This window comes from Chaetodon trifascialis, chromosome 1, assembly GCF_039877785.1.
Source record: "Chaetodon trifascialis isolate fChaTrf1 chromosome 1, fChaTrf1.hap1, whole genome shotgun sequence".
Taxonomy (NCBI): domain Eukaryota; kingdom Metazoa; phylum Chordata; class Actinopteri; order Chaetodontiformes; family Chaetodontidae; genus Chaetodon; species Chaetodon trifascialis.
This window is the reverse complement of record NC_092056.1, coordinates 33,631,032-33,650,448: the sequence shown is the minus strand read 5'-3', so window position 1 is coordinate 33,650,448 and position 19,417 is coordinate 33,631,032. Positions and strand designations below refer to the sequence as shown.

The window sequence follows — 19,417 nt, the reverse complement described above, 5'->3', positions numbered from 1 at the left end:
TGCAGTCACAAGTTTTCAAATTACATATATTGTAACTTGCCTGCAATGTAAATTTGTAAAGTGGGCTCTGTAAGGCAGTCCACTTTGGGCCAAGTTCCCCTGTGGAAAGTAAATATTTTCTTCACCACCATCACCCTCAAGAGGTTCTGCAATCTGTCTAGCCTTGCAAATGTTGTGTAGTATTGCACAGGCTATGATGACTTCGCAGGCTTTATCAGGGGTCAGCCGCACCTCTCCGTGGAGAACATGAAAGCGCCTCTTCAGTTGGCCAATGCCACACTCCACTACTGCCCTTGTTGTCTTATGGGCCCTACAAGTTAATACAGACATAATCAAAATGTACATTATTTGAGGGAAATATTTAAACTACTATGATACTCCAACATGCTGTTAACATTTTATTTCCATGCATAATTCTATATTGTTTGGGTTATCTGTTGTAGTTTAGTTGTGGCCCTTGGTGTGGCTGGAGGTAAGGCGTTAGGAGCCATAGTTTGCATGGGTAGCCACTGTCCCCTAACAAGTGACAATTGGCTGGCACATGTCCCTCCAAAAGCTGTCTGAGGCCACTCTCAGAGAGCATTCTGGCATCATGTGTTGAGCCTGGCCATTTAGCAACAATGTCCGAAATCTTATAGTCAGCATTGAAAACAAGTTGAACATTGATGCTGTGAAATCTTTTCCTGTTCACGAAGACGGCTTCATCTTCTGACGGTGCAATTATTTAGACAGACGTCCCATCGATTACACCCACAACACCGGGGAATCCTGCAATGTCCATAAATGCCCTTATGTGAGCTTGTAAAACGCGGGCATCCAGCAGAAATGAAACAAATTGTGTCACAATATGAGGCTGTGATAATGCTGTCAGTGTTTGGTTGATGACCCTGCTGATGGGGGGTTGTGACAGCACCAAGTCATCACTGCTGCATTGTTGCATTTTCACTGTTGCCAAATACCTCAGTGTTGTGATGACTTTCATTTCGGGTGGTATTGCACTGTGGCATTGGGTTGGAGAAGTAAGTGCATCTCTAATGAGATCAACCACAAACATGACTCCTGCATGATCCAATCTGTAGCGTTTCATTAATTCACTGTCATCCAGTGTTTGGAGAATATCTCTCCTGCCTCTTCCGTCCGCCATTTTGTCCTCTGCTTAGGGAACTCCTCAGCTGCTTAAAAGTCGTCTTCCCTGCTCTTAACAGATCTCACCTTAGGATTCTTAACTTAGCCTTAAAATTCCTAGCAAGGAATCTTAGCTTAAGAGTGATTCAGGAAGTGTCTGAGAGCAACTCTGAGCGAGGAGGGTTCAAAAACTTTTATCTTAGTGAGTTGGTGTGGTTGACCCCATTGCTAGGTATGACACAGTCTTCTAAAAGCTGTGATTGGTTCTTGCAAAAAGGGAAAAAGACAAAAAAGAAAAGAAAAAATGCGCTCCATGCTCCTAGTAATGAAACTCAGCAAAATTAAATTAATTGTGACACAGCTTCACAATGTTTGAATGTCACGTGCCTTTAATGTTGATTTGCTTATTGTTATGTTTACTGTCCATGCTGGTAATTTTACTACTTAATGTATTTGATATAAATGGTGGACGCAGACTCGGCTGTCAGCAATTCCTGTGATTGCTGGCGTCCTTATAAAAAGCGATTTGATTTGGAAGAAAAAATTCTAAGAAAAATCTTAGAATTGGAGGAATTCTAAGATTTTTCTAAGAATGACGTCACTAACAGCTACTTTTAGCCTTAGGATGTTTTGTGAATACAGGTCCTGGATCCCAGAGCACCAAACCGGAACCTCCTCCCTGATGGCATAAGTTAAAACTCTGCATGAAAAGGGGGTTTTCTCTAAATGTCTAAATGGATAAATATAGCCAAGATAATTCAAGTTGATGCTGTTGGGACCTCACCACGTGGGTGAACAAAGGCAGGCCTACATGTAAAAAACAAAACCCTGAAACTATGAAACAGCGTGAAGACCAAGTCAAGCTTTGTGCATCTCACCTGAGTGCGAGATTTAGTTTGAATACAAATTCTGGTTTCCCATTGGAAGAGAACCACTGGATGTCAGGGGGAATTTCTAGAATGCAACATGACATCACCAAGGATACAAGAATCTACGTGCCTCAATCCATAGCGTCTTTCCACTGCAGCGTTAAATTGCAACAGGAGGTGTCCCATTCCCTTTAACTAGCCTAGGCAACAGTCCCCCAACTCACTGAACAAGAACAGACTGGTTTGTTTTCACTAAACACAATACATCCTTGATAGAGAACCCTTGCTCATCAGTCTGGACTGAGTCGCCCCACTCATTAATGGCCACACGGACACATTTGAGGTCAGGTCAAAACCCTGAAGCCATGGCATTATGACCCCACATGAACTCCTAGTGCTCTTGTCAGAGAGGCCCGCTGTCAGTCAAGATCTTTACAATGACCTGTGGCACAGGATACAAGAATTAACATGTCCCATTCCATAGCATTTTGCACTGCAATGTCAAGTTGCTACTGGATTTGTCCTATTCCATATCAAATCTTTGTATTTTAAGTAGCCTAAGCAATATTTCCCCAACCCAGTAAGTAACAGTCGGTTCGGTGTTCACCAAACACATTTGGACCCTGTGCAACCAGTGGTCTTACCTTGCAGAAAGAATATAGGGATTACACAGCTTCTTCAAGAAAGAGAAGGATAACTTCTATGCCCCACGGTCTTTCAATTAAGTCAACTTTTGGTGTTTCCTCTGCTGCCATATGCTGCCAGTCTGCAGTCAGCCCTACCAAGAAAGCGATACAATGGCCCCATCATTGTGTGAGTGTAAAAAAAATCCACTTCAAATACCATACCAGACATACCAGAATGAAGTGTTTTTGGAATATTCCTGTGCTTTCCTTGTTTCTGTGGAGATATGTGGGGCTTGGTTTCCTGTATGTCCTTCAGCAGAGGCTGGGCACAACTCACCAGGTGGTTTGGGAGCTTGCTCCATCACAACTGGCACTAATAGCAACTGGCCACTCGCTAGTGTTTAAGAATTCTATGTCTTTTGTTAGTGTGTTAGCCTCGTGTTCACCACAGTGTGTAACCACCTGTGTCTCTCCCTTATGTTCTCCAGTGTGTCTGTCTGTATTGTTCTCCAGCACTGTGCCTCCACCGCCATGTGCCCCCCTATGCAAGTACTTACACCACTGGTGCTCCTTGTGCCCCAGCACAGAGCTGTATCTCATGCCTCACCAGCTGCTCACTGGACCTCCATATCACTAGTCTCCTGTGTACCTGGAGTGATCTTTCTTTATTATTGTTTCCAGAAAATTCATATTTTTCCTTTACCCCCGTCTGCGTAACCATAACCATATCATAACAACAGACCAAAACACACATCAATGCCCCCCTGCGGAGATTAAGAGGCTTTAGTCTCGGCAGGCATACTGCACTGTACTGTAATGAAATTAGCTGAACACTGAGTGCTGTTGCTGCTGTTTGCAATACATCAATCATTACAGTGAATGTGCTGCCTTACACCATTAGGCTTTGTTTCTTTCCACAGCCTTTTGGAACTTCTTTGCTTCATTCATAGAGACCATAAGCTTCTTGCTTTGAGTTTCCAGAGTGGATGAATATTTTTAACAACTCAGATCCTCTCTCATCTGGACTGTGGTGGATGGACAGTCAGACAATGACCGGAGAGTCTTTAGAAACAAAATCAAGTGAAGAATAGGAAGAGGATACTGTCTGTCTATTCCACTCTTCTTCTGAACTACAGGTGGTAATAATGTGCCATACTGCAATACTGCCAAAGGCCGGGTAAAAAAGTTCTGGCAGGAAGTAAACATGTATGTAAACAATACAGGTTCCAAAATGTTCAAAAAAATCTGCCCTGCAAATGTTTCATGAGGAAGACAATACACGTTTGTTGGACCACAAGGATACACATAAAGCATTTTGTGAGTATCAATGAATGAAGACATAAGGTTTGTTTACATGATAACTCCACATGGCACCTTTAACATCAATTTCCTCTGAGGAAGATGTGACCAAAGTCACATTATCCATTTCACAACAGTTTGTTTACTGTTCCTATTCTGAATTAGATTATCAGAAAACTATGCAACAAAGAAAATTCAGCAATAATGGTGACTCAGTATTTACTGTACTATTTTTTAGCAAATTTTTTGTCTCTGTAAGGTGATTTCCAAAGTACACTGAAATCAATTGATATCCAGTGGTGGAATGTAACCAAGTAAACTTACTCACATTCTGTTCTTAAAGGTCCCATACTATAAAGCTTTTTCAACAAGTTAACATTTGTCTATGAGTTCCAGAAAACTTGTTTTTGAAGCTGTTTGCTGGAAATAGCTTTTAGGAAAAGATTCTTGCCAACCTCCATTTCCCTCTTTTTCAGTCATTTTCAAAATGTGCTGTTTCTGGCATCTGTAGCTTTGAATGCAAATGAACTGCTGCCCATTACATACAACTGAGCTGCTGCTCATTTGCCAACGCCTCACACATAAACTGCCCGTGTGAAAGTAGCAGACATGGTGGCAATGAAGAGACCTAGTTCTTCAGTAGTTCAATCGTACATGTTCTAACCTGCATTGGATCCTGAAGAACAGGCATGTCCAAACGATTCCACAAAGGGCCGAGTGGCTGAAGGTTTTCTTTCCAACCAAACAGCAGCACACCAGACTTGACTCATTTCATCAGCTGATCTCAGTCTTCAGACAGCTGATTGGTCAGACTGCATCCTCTTGATTGGTTGGAGGATAAACCTGCAGCCACACGGCCCTTTGTGGAATAGTTTGGACATGCCTGCTGAAGGAGGGGAGGCTCCTGCAGAACTTCAGACTCAGAGTATTCAGGGGGACACTTCTGAATGGTTAGTCAAAAAATGTCTTCCTAGAAGTAACTAGAAGCTAGCCTTACATCATTCTCAATGGCAAAACATGCTACAACATGCAAGAATTCACGCTAATCTACAAAAGAAACACACAGCTAATTATTTGGATACTTACATGTCCCTCATCTGCAGGTATTCCACGCAAAGTTGGAAGTGACCAGTGTAGGTATTTTGGGATGGTTAAGAATGTAAATGTTTGTATTTTTTTTCTGATTGTCATATTGCCTTTTTTATGTGAAAGCAGTGAATATTATCAGTGGCCGTATTGCTGCAGCATGGATACAAGGGACTGTAAAATTGACTTTTTGTTGTTATTTGTTTATTTTATTTTATGAGTGCTTCTGAGGTATTAATGACAGGAAGTGACATTGGTCAGGAGAGACAGACAGAGAGGAAAGAGAGAAGGGGCTACGTCGGCGTTTGGAGGTCAGCAGTGTGGGAGGCAAGGCAAGGCAAGGCAAGGCAAGGCAAGGCAAGGCAAGGCAAGGCAAGGCAAATATATTTGTATAGCACAATTCAACACCAAACAATTCAAAGTGCTTTACAGAAGCATACAAATACATTAAAATCATACATTTCAAAGAAAGAGAGAAAGAAAGAAAAAGAAATTAGAAGAGAATAGAAAAATAAAAGTAAAATACATTTAAAGGAAAATTAAAAACAGAAGCCAGTAAAAGAAAATAATTTAGCATTTAGAATGATTAAAATCATTGAGCAAATATATTTACTTTAAGTAAAAGCTGTAGCAAATAATAATGTTTTCAACCCTGATTTAAATGAGCTGACAGTTGGTGCAGACCTCAGGTGTGCAGGGAGAATGTTCCACAGGAGGAGGAGCATAATAACTGAAAGCTGCTTCACTTCTGATTCTGAGAACACACAATAGACCTGTCCCTGATGACCTGAGAGGTCTGGATACTTCATATGGAGTTGATAAATGCTTGCTCATGGGGGAATTGTTGGTTTCTTTGTAGATAAAAGAGCTTGGTCTGTACTAGCTCTATATGGAAAGTGTCCTGAGACAACTTCTGTTGTGATTTGGCGCTATACAAATAAAATTGAATTGAATTGAATTGAATAAATCTAGAATATATTTTGGTCCTAGACCATTTAATGCTTTGTAGACCAACAGTAAGATGTCAAAGTCTATTCTTTGACTCACAGGAAGCCAATGTAGTGATCTGAGGACTGGTGTGATATGGTCCATTTTTCTGGTGTTTGTCGGGACTTGTGCAGCAGCATTTTGGATCAGCTGTAGTTGCCTAATTGTTTTTTTGTTTAGGCCAGTAAAGACTCCATTGCAATAGTCCAACCTACTGAAAATGAATGCATGAACAAGTTCTTCCATGTCTTCCATGACACCCTTTAATTCTGGTTATATTTTTCAGGTGGTAGTAGGCTGATTTGGTAATGAGCTTTAAATGGTTGCTAAAATTCAGCACAGAATCAATAATTACACCAAGATTTCTGGCTTTATCTGTTGTTGTCAGTGACATGGAGTTAAGGTGAGCACTGATCTTTGACCTTTCATTTTTGGGGCCAAATACAATCACTTTTGTCTTATCTGCATTAAGCTGAAGAAAATTCTGGCACATCCACTCATTGATTTGATGAAAACACTCATTCAGTGAAAGTAAGGGACTGTAGTCATGTGATGACACAGAAATATAAAGTTGTGTATCATCTGCATAAGTATGATAAGAAATATTATGATGCTCCATAATCTGAGCTAGGGGCAACATGTAGATATTGAAAAGAAGTGGTCCAAGAATGGACCCTTGTGGCACCACCACACATCATCTTTTTTCGTTCAGACACATGCTCACCAATTGACACAAAGTAGTCTCTATCTTAAATAGGATTTGAACCAGTGTAGTACAGTGCCAGTAAGTCCCACCCATTTTCCAGTCTGTCAAGAAGTATGTCATGATCCACTGTATCAAAGGCAGCACTGAGATCTAATAATACTCAGACTGAGGTTTTGGAAGCATCATTATTCAGATGTATGTCATTTAAAACTTTGATAAGTACAGTCTCAGTGCTGTGGTGCGGACGAAATCCAGACTAAAATGCATTAAAAAGATTGTTCTGCTTCATGAAAGCATGCGTTTGTTGAAAAACAACACTTTCAATAATTTTTCTCAGAAAGGGAAGATTTGATATTGTCCTGTAGTTACTTATTACTGAAGCATCCAGATTAGTTTTTTTTAGGAGAGGTTTTATTACTGCAGTTTTCAAGGCCTGGGGAAACTGACCGGACTGAAGAGAATTATTTATTATCTGCAACACATCTGGAGCTATGCAATGAAAAACATTTTTAAAAAGTTTGTATCAAGGCAGGATGTTGTGAATTTTAACTGTGATACAGTTTCTGTCAGTCTTGTATGATCTAGAAGGTTAAAATGTGCTAGATTAACTGGAGAACAAGAAGGCCCAGATGGACTTAGCATTTTGCCTGAGCTGAGGCTGCGCACTGTTTGTCTCATCCTTGAAATTTTATCTGTAAAAAAGGCTGCAAAATCATTGCATGACTTGTTGGATAACAGTTCAGGAGGGACTGATGCTGTGGGGTTTGTCAGTCTATCCACATCAGAAAACAGTGCAGGCATTATTACGGTTTCTGTTGATAATCTCTGAGAAGAATGCTTGCCTTGCCTTCCTTAGTTCATGGTTATAGGTGTGGAGACTGTTTTTGTAATTCTCATAATGAAACTGGAGTTTGGTTTTTCGCCACCTGCGCTCTGCCTGTCTGCAGACTATTTTCTGGACTTTGACCAGTGTGGTGTTTCTCCAAGGTGCCTTTTTCCTTCCTGACAAAACTTTGGTCTTAATCGGGGCGATGGAGTCAATAATCGTCATAACTTTGGAACTGAAACTATTTACAAGGTCATCAGTTGACGCTGAGGGCAGTATTGGTGATAGTGTAAAAGACTGAGTGAACACTGCACAGGTGTTATCATTAATATAACATTTTTGATTACTTCTGGTCCACTTTTGTTAAGAATAGCAGGTGTGGGCAAAAAATGACACACAGTAATGATCAGAAAAAGCAACATCCTCAGAGATACTAAGCCCTTTGGAGATAAACAAGTCTAATATATGCCCTTTGTTTTGTGTTGAATGTGTTACGTGTTGAGATGATCCAAAATGATCCAGAATGTTTAAAAGTTCTTTAGCACATCCATCTTTGAGATTATCAACATGAATGTTGAAGTCACCCACTAACACAACATAATACAAACAACAGACAGTAGATTGGCAAACTCATCAGAAAACTTTGCATTGTATTTTTGGGGTTTGTAGATGGTTACGAAGACTGATCGACAGGGAGTTAAGTTAAGAATCCTTTATTCGTCACATTACACGCAACATGCATTGTTGAGGAGGGAGACTTTGATTGAATGGCAACATATTCAAAAGATTCAAACTGACCATAAGAGACTCTCTTGAATTGAATGCTATCATTAAACAAAATGGCGACTCCGCCTCCTCTCTTATGCATTCTTACTTCACTTAAGAAACTGAAATTCGGAAGGGCTGACTCATTGAGAAATGCTGCGCCGTTATCTTGTCCTAACCAAGTTTCAGTTAAAAACATAAAATCAAGCTTGTGCTTGATGATAAAGTCATTGATTAAGAATGATTTGTCTGCCAAAGAACATTTAAAAGAGCTAACATCCCCATGTTTTAGAACATACTGTGGCTGACATGGAATACGTTAAATTTGATGATGTGATGTTTCTGGAGAGATGGGCCGATCTTCTCCTCCTACCTATTGAGACATGAATCAATGAAGCTTCCAGCAAAATGGGCCCTGGCTTTTCCTTGGAAAAGTCAGGCATAACATTTGCCTTAAAAGCTGGACCCAGAACACATCAGTTACTAACACAAATAGGTGGCTGTGCTGGGCTCTTACAAGGGGACTGGAGTAGGTTCAGATCAAGCCGTGGAGGGAGTGGTGGTGGTGCCCGTCGGCGCTGTGATGGTGGAGGGGGACAGGGTGGTCGTAGGGGGCAGGGTGGAATTTGGGGGGACAGGATCCCAGATGGGCGAGGAGTAAGCCTGATGCCAGCGCTGACAGGTTTGTTCATTTGGTCAGTAAACTCCAGCAGGGGGGAGGAGGGTGATGGGATGCCCAGTGAAGATAATGAGCTAGATGGAGTTTGGGCAGTTGGAGATGGTGACCTAGGTAGAGTTTTAGTGGTTGGAGATGGTGACCTAGGTGGAGTTTTAGTGGTTGGAGTTGGTGAATCTTCATGAGCAGTGGCCCCTGGTGGAGGACAAGAGGCATCCCCTTTTTTGCTCTGGCATCCTAATGGTTAGAGCACACAGGCGGGGGGAGAGTTGGTTCTCCTTCATGTTTTGGTGTTTGCTGCTTTTGTTTGGATTCCTCTTGTCTCTTGTCCTTGGGAGAGGGAACAGTGTTACGCAGGAAGAAAGATAGGTTGGAGGCAAAAAGTTTTTTTTCTCCTTTGAAAAAATGTCTGCGGTCCCAGAAAAAGTTAAAATTGTCAATAAAAAGCACTGAGTGGATATCACATGCAGTTGAAAGCCATATGTTTTCTGCCAACAATCTGCTGAATCTCTCTCCTCCTCTGACTGGTGGTAAGGGCCCACTGAAGAAGACTGCAACATTCAGAGAGCTCACTGCATTTAGCAGTTTACCTAAATCTCGTTTGAGCACTTGAGATGGTCGTTTCGCAATATCATTGGCCCCTGTGTGCAGGACAAGGTATTTCAGAGTTGGAATTTCTGCAACAATACTGAGGATTCTGTCGGTCATGTTGGAGACTGTATCATCAGGAAAGCATAACACTTTTGTGTTTCTGCTGTACATTCTTCCCACATCTTTAATAGCAGAATCACCAACAACCAGAGTCTCAGGACCAGTCAGTAGCTTTCTAGCTTCTGACTTCATGTCAGGCCTTACCCTTCTCTGTGAGTCCGAGAAGTTATCAAGGTTTTCAGTTGGAGATCCAAGGTCCTGCAGCAGTGGAGCAAACCAATTTTGTAACTGCACACTAGCTGGTTTTGGAGCTTTGTTGCTCATCTTCCCTTTAGCTTTTATCCACAGCTGTGTTTTACTCTGCATAGGTGTTGAAGAGGATGATAACGCAGGTCAGCCTGTCGCATCACAGATCTCTGGGCGCTGTGTTCTACCTGTTGGACGTCTCCCCATATCAGCTGATTTACTCTTGGGCTTTGCCCTGAGAGCATTCCAGGGAGGACTAATACTGGCAGATTTATTACCCGGTACACAGCCCTTTAGTTTTCGTGGGAGCTGTATCAGAGCTAATTAGCTGGATGTTAGCATTCTCCAGTCCACTGTTTTGAGTCAGCGGCAAAGTGCTGTCATTTCCACAAGGTCCATTCACTTATGCATTTATTTCCAGACGCTGAACTTTAGCTTCCAACACTGCAACCTGCTGCAGAAGTTTGTAGAGGTCATCTGTGGAGAAAGGAGGCATCTTGGTGCTAGTTAGCTTTAGCTGCCAGCAGGCTTTTTCTGTTGGTAGGCCAGAGCAGAGTGTATCCGTGAAATATCAGAGGTCCCAAGGGTCATCCACAACTTTTAAATATTTGTCCATAAAATATGTCTTTAGATGTCCAATTCAGCCCAAAATTAAAACTTTCAAGTTTAAGGAAAATTAAAATAAATACAAAAAACAAGATAGGAAATCATCTAACTTTCCTTGGTTTAAGGACTCTAACCAAGGTATGGATTGTTTTTTGGGGGGGTGTGAATTTGGCCTCTACATCATCATAAATGGGACCTGGATTACAATGGGACATGTCTGGTGAGATAGCATAGTTTTTTTTTACTGATCAGAGCTACGGCACTCATCACTCACCTGCCTCTTTCAGTGGAGTTTTTTTGTTCTTTTCTTTGGACTTGGACTTATGGGGTGGAAATCAGTCTTTAATGGGACTGATGTCTGAACTGGGTGTATGTTGTTTTTGAATTGTTTATAGGCAACCATGTCGCGCTGTCTTTGTCTAAGCCATCCCGCAGCGGATGTGATTTAAGTTTGTTTTCATTAAAGTCATTAAAGTCTCTGGCTAACATTGCCTTGTACTGAGCAAGGTTGGAGAAACAGTACGTCTCGAAGTGGTTAACACACTCCAACAGTTATTCAAATGTGCCGGCCAATGACGCCATTGTATGCGCTGAATTTGACCAGCTCATCTGGAAACTGCAGGCAGGGTATTTTCAGAAATCCATATCTTACTCAAAAAAGCATGGACGGCCTTATTTCACAGTTTGTATGCGTGTGGCAGCACCAAAGACCCAAAATAACATTCCAAATCCCAGAAAAAGTGAGTTTTTCATAATATGGGACCTTTAAGTGCGATTTTGAGATACTTGTACATGAGTAGTTCCATCTCATTTTATTTCAACTTCTACTCTATTACATTTCAGATAAATATTGCAGTTTTTATTCCACCACATTGATTTGACAGCTTCACTAGTAACTTACTAGTTACTCTGCAGATTTAGATTAATCAATACACAATGTAAGTCAACTAATTAACTTCTTAACTACTTATCTAACTTTGCAAGTATGATTTTAACACACTGCTAAACCTTCTACTAAATAAGCCATACCTTTGGGGTTGAATGTTCCTGTCTCATTGTCTTTTGCATGACCCGGAACTCATACTCTGCTCGGTTGTGGTCCTGGAAGAGAAATTAGATTAGACGTTACAGTACCTGATACCACTGTATGTTGGTAAGTCATCAGTGTGCAAAACAATAAACATGAGAAAATATCCATATGGAATTTCAGAATGGAGACAGAAAATAAAGCCTATTTGCATAAAGTTTTGCAAAATGTTGTGTTTAAATTCAAGCAAAGAACTATGTGCAAGAAAACAGAGAAATTGATCAACCCACCATGAAAGGATCAAGTGGGGGACACAATAAACAACCAGTAGTTTAATGTTAGGATCGATACTATGTGTAAGAGCTTGTCATATTCAAATATTTCAAGTATGGTCTATAATCAAACCATGAATTTCAACCTTTAAAAAACATTGTTTTGAGAAACATGCTTGTTGCTGAAATAGATAACAAGACCAATATTAATGTCAATATCAAGGCCATATCTCTGTGTCCAGTCTGTAAACCATTAATGGTTATACTTTACTAAAAGGGTACATTAATTAACATTAGTTAATGTAGTAATAAACAGTAATGCATCCCAGAACACCACAAGAAATGCTGTCTTTCTGAGGCAGTCAAACTTTCCAACTCATCAACCTCAGGCAGAGAGATGGACAACAAAGACATGGGGTGCTGTGATGCCTCCAACCTCTATTTTAGCTCTGCTTGCTCTGTTTTTTTTTTTTTTTAATTTAAATCTTCCTGTCTTCCTCTGGATTATTGCCCGTCTGTACTTAACAGTCACTGTCTCTGATTTATGGACAACATAGGTCAATAATTCTGTAATATCATGGGCATAATCATCACCTTTGAATGAACCACAGAAATTTCTTCCTCAGATTGATATTGTACATATATTGTTATATGGTACTTTCTCTTAGATATCTATAATCCTTAGCATTCATATCTTCACACTGTATATATTTTGGATTGGCTCATTACCATCCACCAGTTGATATCTATTATCACAACTGTAAACCTGTATCTGCACCTCTGTAGCAATCCATATATAGTTTGGATTTGCACCTTATCCATTTACCAGTTTATATCAATGTTACGTCCAGTTAACCTGTTTACATTATGTACATTTTCTTTGCAAATATGTTTGCCCAGGGTTTTGGATATCTAGGCTAACAACTCAGCTAACAGCAACCTCCGACCTCAAGTCTTCATTGCATTTCAGGGTACACAAACCTATCCCTGAATATAAGACTATAGTGGACATACAGAAACTGATATTAATTTCACTGGGTAATTTAGCAACCATGCATGTTACGCAAAATCTCACATTGCTCCATAAATCAGTGATTACCTTCCTAAATCCAGGAATTTGATATATAAAGCTTCATGATGAGGCATGTCTAATCTGTACTGTTGTCAAACAATCCTTTCATGGTGGAAAATGATATTAAGATTTTCTGTCCATGCGATATGCAGTCAGAAGTGTTTTTGTACCCATATATCAACAACAGAAAAACAATCTGCAGTATGCCAAGAATGCTGTATGCATACAGCATTTATGCTGTATACAGAGGAACCTGACTGGAAAACAAGACTGAGTAGTACAATACAATTAGTCATTTGGCAGATGCTTTTATCCAAAGTGACGCACATATGAATTCACACACCGATGGCACAGCATCGGGGGCAGTTTTGGGGTTTGGGTTGCCACCTGAGCCACTGGTACCACCAGGACAGCACAGTTTTGTTCCTTTAACAATAAAAGGGTGCTTAGTCTTTATTTTGCACTGCCTCTCACAGTCCTTGTGTGCTGCTTATGGGTATGTGTTCTTATGGGTATGGAGGGCACAGTTGTCTCTATTTAACAGAAAAAAAAAAGAAAAGGACAGGAAGATAGAAAAGGAGGAGATAGACAGGATCTATGAGTCAACAGACTGTCCTGTCAACTTTACTGCCATCAGTAGGCACAAACAACATCAACAGTATTTTGTTGAGAGGCCACACTAACAACAGCCACAGGGTTGGCCAGCTTCAGGATGAACCTTAGACAGAAAGAGGAAAGCTACAAAAAAATAAATAAATTAAAAAAAAAAAAAAAAAATTACACAGGAGCAAAGCCATAAAGATGTCAAGTGTAAAGACCTGTAGCAGATTGTTAGACACCTTGAAGGAGCAAAGGTTAGTGTTAGTGGCTGTAGAACAGATTCAAAATAGTGTGTGAAAAGGAAGGAAGTTTAAATATTTGAGACAGCAAGAAATAAAACAATTTGGAAAACCAAACCTTATGCTCCTCCTGTAAAATACACCACGTACAGCACATAAACACATAAGGAGAAGATATCAGTCAGTAGTCTTTGTCGTTGAATACAATTCCATGTCACTTTGAGAGCAATACATATACTTGATAAAAAATAAAAATCTTTTGAAAAAGACAATAGGAGCACAATGTTTTATTTCTTTATGATTTTAAAAGAAAGATCATTCAATATTGATGTCTGAGGGTATGATGGTTGTGTGGTACCATTTCTGGCAAGGGCTGAGTCACTACAGAGTATACATAAAAGACAGAGAAGGCACATTTAAATGCATATCCTGACTTGTGCCTGTATGTCAGCCTTTTTACTTTGTGACTGCTTTAGAATTAAGTGACATGAAAAACATCTGTGTTCTTCACTTGTTAATAGAAGTATCATTGTGAGTTGTTACAAGGAGTTGAAAATATTCTTTACAAATAGACGGTTCAGTTTGCAAATTTTGAAATGAGATTTGGAGATGATGAAGGTAAAGAGATTTATATAGAGTGAGGAAGATGGAGTGGTCCCTGGTTCCAGAAGGGTTCCAATTCTGTATTCATTTAATGATATACTCAATGTTACTGAACATGGAACCACAAGATGCACCTGCATATGTTATGACCACCAGCTTCAACTATTTCAACTTCATGTTGTAAAATTTCTGTTCTGTCTTTCGTTTTGGAATGGCAAATATTTACGTTTATTCATTTGGAATTTGTACTTTTATTCAAAAGAACTGTGAGAGTTTTCCAATTTTACAGGTAGCTTTTTGTCTCCATTCATTTCACTGTGCTGGAAATCATCTTGCAGAGACTTCAATTCACAAGCTAATCCAATGCAAATTATCATGTCTGCTTTGGTTGCCATCAAAGCCACACTGCCACAGCAGCCACATTGTTACATGATAATGCATTTGAAAGTGCAGATGAATTTGAAGGGCCAACACTGCATTAGCACACAGCAATAATGTTATGTTTACCACAATGAAAGTATGATGGCATGATGGACGACTGTCTATGAGGAGTTTTCAAGTCTCAGGTTTTTTATAGCCCATTGAAATGAATGGAAACCAATGTTTTACTAGAAGGGAAGAAAGTTTAAAATGAAAAATGTTAAGTCTCCAGGATTTGTAGGTATTGACTTAACTAACATGAGTATCATAAAGAATACAATTAGCTTTTGAGGTAATAAATTATGCATTATAGCTCATAAAAAGCAAAGATTAGCAAAAATGCGGCTTACTTTTTAATAAGTGGCATCGAAATGAAAGATTAGAAAATTTTAAGGTCCTTGCAGAGAGTTAAATGAGCAGACTGACACCACTCTCATGTCTCCAAGCTAAATATGAGGCTACAAACATCAGACAATTAGCTGAGCTTAGCATAACATAGAATAAAGACAACAAACACTCCGTCCAATGGTAACAAAATCAACCTACAGTATCAGCTGTAAAGCTCACTAGTCAACATGTTACATTACATTTGTTTAATTTGTTATTTGTTTCTGTACAAACAGGATGACACTGACTCAGCCAAGAAATAGTTCCAGCACGTATCTCCCTGTAAAACACAAATTGCCAACTTTTCCCTTCAGTTTTTGTACATACTAAACACATTATATATTAAACGAGATATAATGTGTTAATAAGTTTTAGAAATGCTGGCAGGTGAATTCTGTCACCTTTGGAGAGTGCTTAGCTAACTAGCAACAGCTTCATATTTAGCATACATGAGATGAGAGTGATATCAGTCTTTCTCTAACTCTCAGTTAATAGTTGTACGTCCAAAATAATGAACTAAAATTTTCCAAAATACACTCCTGGATGTAAATCTTTCAAAAAGTATTTATGAAAGTATTTTTTGGCGTTATCTTACCTCCTCCTCCTCTCCAAAGCCTGTCAGGTCCCAGACATAGTTTAGTCGCATCTGCCGTCTCTTCCAGTGCTCCATAAAGAGAACCGCTACATGATAAAGTATACACAGCAAACTAATCAAGGCACAAACACAAGCTTATTACATACATCTGTAGACTTTTTTCTATACAGTATTTACTACCAACATCTATCAATGACAGGGGATATGGAGTGTGAACATGTACTTTTTAATATTTCAGTCTTTCTGGACAAATGTACCTGTATCTAAAATATTTAATAACATAGGCATGAAGTTATGTAAAAATATACATATTCTGTACATATCAAAGCAAATTAACTGCTGAGGAGTGACTGCATTAAAGAAGGTGATGTTTTTGTATAATGTCTGTACTGTACAACTTGTAGACTTTGTTGCATGCGGCCTCGGCAGTCTACATGCCGAAGTAGACATCCATCCATTTTCTATGCCGCTTATCCCTTTGGGGGGGTTGGAGCCTATCTCGGCTGTCAACGGGTGGGAGGCGGGGTACATCCTGGACCGGTCGCCAGCCGATCGCAGGGCAACATATACAGTGAGTAATTTTTTTGTGGGAGGAAGCCAGAGTGCCCGGAGAGAACCCACGCATGCACGGGAAGAATATGCAAACTTAACACAGAAAGGCCTGACCCGAGAATCGAACCAGCGACTTTCTTGCTGTGAGGCACGCGCACTACCTGCTGCGCCACCATGCAGCCCGGGTTCTGTATGTGACATATATAAAAGGCCATTTGTTGATATTAAATTTGATGGACACCCAGTAACCTCAGTAGTAGTAATTAGATGATTGTAGTATTTGCAATTAATTTGACAATCAAATTGGCAATATTATTGTTAACAAATCCCATACCGATAATGCATTATTGTTTTTCTCACTACTTTCTGATCCAAGTCCATTCCATGTAAATCTTTCAAAAACTGACCACATGCAGTTGCTTCAAAATACAGTAATACATTCCTAAAACAACTGATCCACTGTGTTTAATCATTCCAGAAGACTATTTTCAGGTGCAGATTAATTCACATTTGGCTCTCTAGTTAGTACTTAGGGAAGCAGGATGGTCTATGTTGGGTTGAATCAAAACAAACAAGTGTGCGTGTTAATGCTAATGAAGGAACATGTCTTCCTGGGGGGTATTCAAGGTAGGAGGTTCAACAAACACTGAGTCCATCCCTGAACTCTGAGTTGACTTACTCTGAGATGGGAAACTCTGAGTATCCGGTTCCAGAACAGCTGATCTGAGTTAGTTCAATCAACTCTGAGTATGTTAACCTTGAGTTGCGTGCGTGGACAACCACTATAAAAAGCCATCATCAATGGAACCCTGATACCACAAATCACCATGACAACTGGGAAAAAAAAAAAAAAAAGATCAAGTTATTTTACCTCGATGGAGTTGGAGGTCTTATTGCAGGCCTATGGGGAGTATGAGCACATATTTCGGCGTGAATATATAACCGCCGCTGCAGCGGAGAGACAAACGGCATGGGAGAAAATTGCTACGCGAGTCAATGCGTAAGTTTGATTGTACCATTCCACTGACTTAACATTTAACCGTACTTAAGATCGTAGCATACAGTTATGAATATAAGTTGGAATAAAATCTGATTTTCATTTAGGTTCAATCCAACAGCGGAGAAAGAAGCAGCTAAAAATGAAATACAAAAACATCATTCAAAAAGGTAAGGCATATTTTGCTCGGCTATGATTGTACCTCACTGTGATTTTATTTTTTAATTGACTTAGGCTATTAAACAAAGTAAATATTAATTCAGTGGCTACTTCAAGTAGTAATTTAAATCCATAACAAAATGTTGTCATCTCAACACATCATCTCACTTCATACATGTAGTAGATTAACACTTGATACAATGTTTACACATTTTTATTTTATACGTATTGAAGTCATTTAAAATGTGACGATGTGTCCACGAACACTCAATAAAATACTAATTTAAAAAAAGATTAACATTTGCGTTCTGCTCAACCAACAGAAAGAAGGCAGAGGCCCAAAAAATGGGTGGAGGGCCACCTCAACCACCTCTGACAGAGGCTGAGGAGCTGGCCCTAAGTCAAAACCGTGACCAGTGGCTGAAGGCATCCCCAGGGGAAGCTCATCTGAGCCTGTCACCCCCCAGGACAAAAGTGCTTACATCACATGCATATATACACTTGTGTCTTTTTCAAAAATAAAATGTATATTTTTATATAAAACTTCTATATGTAAACGACATAAAATCTCCACCCCCCAACAGTTGTGGATGGTGTCATCTGCCTCGTTCAGCCTCCTACTACTGAAACAATTGAACACCCTGCAGCTGTAAGTATTCCATACTCAGATCTGGCCTCAGATGGCAGTTCAAAATATTCTGAAACAGTATCTTTTCCTGCATCACAGGAGGATGATGATGATGGTGAAATGCTGTCTGCTGCCACAGGGATCAATCCAGAGAGGCCTACTGCAGTGTGTCTTAATATTATGTACAGCTACTGGCAGTGCTCAACCCATTCACATTCCTTTACATTCTTGAGTGGAATTTGGAGTTTGACATGTACACTGAAGTGATGAACATAGATAATGGACAAACAACTAGCACATTCTTGACCTTCAACAGAACAACTGGCCATCACCAGGAGGAGGGTCCATCAACTTCCACAGCACAACTTGAGACAGTCAGATTTTCGGTCAATACCATGTTATATCTGTTTGTAGAACTGTAGGACTTAAATGTCGTCCATATGTTTCCCAGTTAACAGTGAAGGAGTTTTATAGAGTCCACCTCATGAAGAGTATAGGGGTGGGGTGACCCGGAGCTTACGTAGGCACTGGAACCGGGATTTGAGTATGCCTCATTAAAAGAGAGGGCTGGCATGGATAGCCTCAATCCCCTAGTAGGTAGCCATCAAACACTCCTGTAATTATAGGACACATTTGAGTGCACAAATAAGGGAGACAAAGAACATTTGTATTCATTTAGCTTCCTTGTACGTGCAAATCTGTTGCTAAGACTGCATTCCCAGTAGATCCGAGAATCATGTACAGAGCCAGGCCACTTGGGAAACTGGGTCCCCGGGCACCGGTCGAATGACAGCCCACCACTCCTGGTCTGGACCAGGATGGGTTAAACGCGGACGACAAATTTCACCAATTGCATTGCGTGTTCACATGTATGTGTTGTGTGACAAATAAAGGGGATTGTCCCTCTGATTCTTCTTCTTCTTCATCAGTCACCAGTCACTACCATCATTGGTAGCAGGTGTTTCAGTGCGAGGGTTACTTTCCTCACAGCTCTATACACCGTTGCCTTTCTGAAGTGCTCTTCCTCCCCAGTGTTGTACCAAAAACTACCGTTTGCAAAAAAAAGACAAAACAAACATAGCGCTATGCAAAAAACTTGCTGTGATGTGAGTGCACGTCCGCGATGTGTGAGGTTAGTGATGTATGGCCGGAGAATGCTGTCGAGATAAATTTACCGTGTGATGAAAAGCAGTAGCGTTCAAACAGATATTCCTCTGGAAAAGACAGGACATCTAATCTGGGTCAGAAGATTGTCTCGCGACGTAAAGCGTTTCAAATCAGTTGGGCTTCAATATTAATTGGATTGGGAATGAATGGGCATTGTCCATGTCCAACAGCTTTCTTCATGTGGGAGGAGACAGGTAGAAACTCAGGGTTTCTTGTAGTAAACCTGCCAGC

At 40.1% G+C, this 19,417-nt stretch overlaps 1 protein-coding gene across 1 annotated transcript in view; it reads right to left on the bottom strand.

Annotated features, from left to right (window-relative positions):
* ano1a (anoctamin 1, calcium activated chloride channel a) overlaps positions 1-19,417 on the bottom strand; it is a 109,020-nt gene that overhangs the window by 27,351 nt on the left and 62,252 nt on the right. Inside the window, exons 13-14 of the mRNA XM_070963705.1 lie at positions 15,684-15,769; positions 11,498-11,569 (exon numbers count right to left, since the gene is read on the bottom strand). Coding sequence (XP_070819806.1) covers positions 11,498-11,569; positions 15,684-15,769 — 158 coding nt within the window. The remainder of the gene's footprint in view (positions 1-11,497; positions 11,570-15,683; positions 15,770-19,417) is intronic.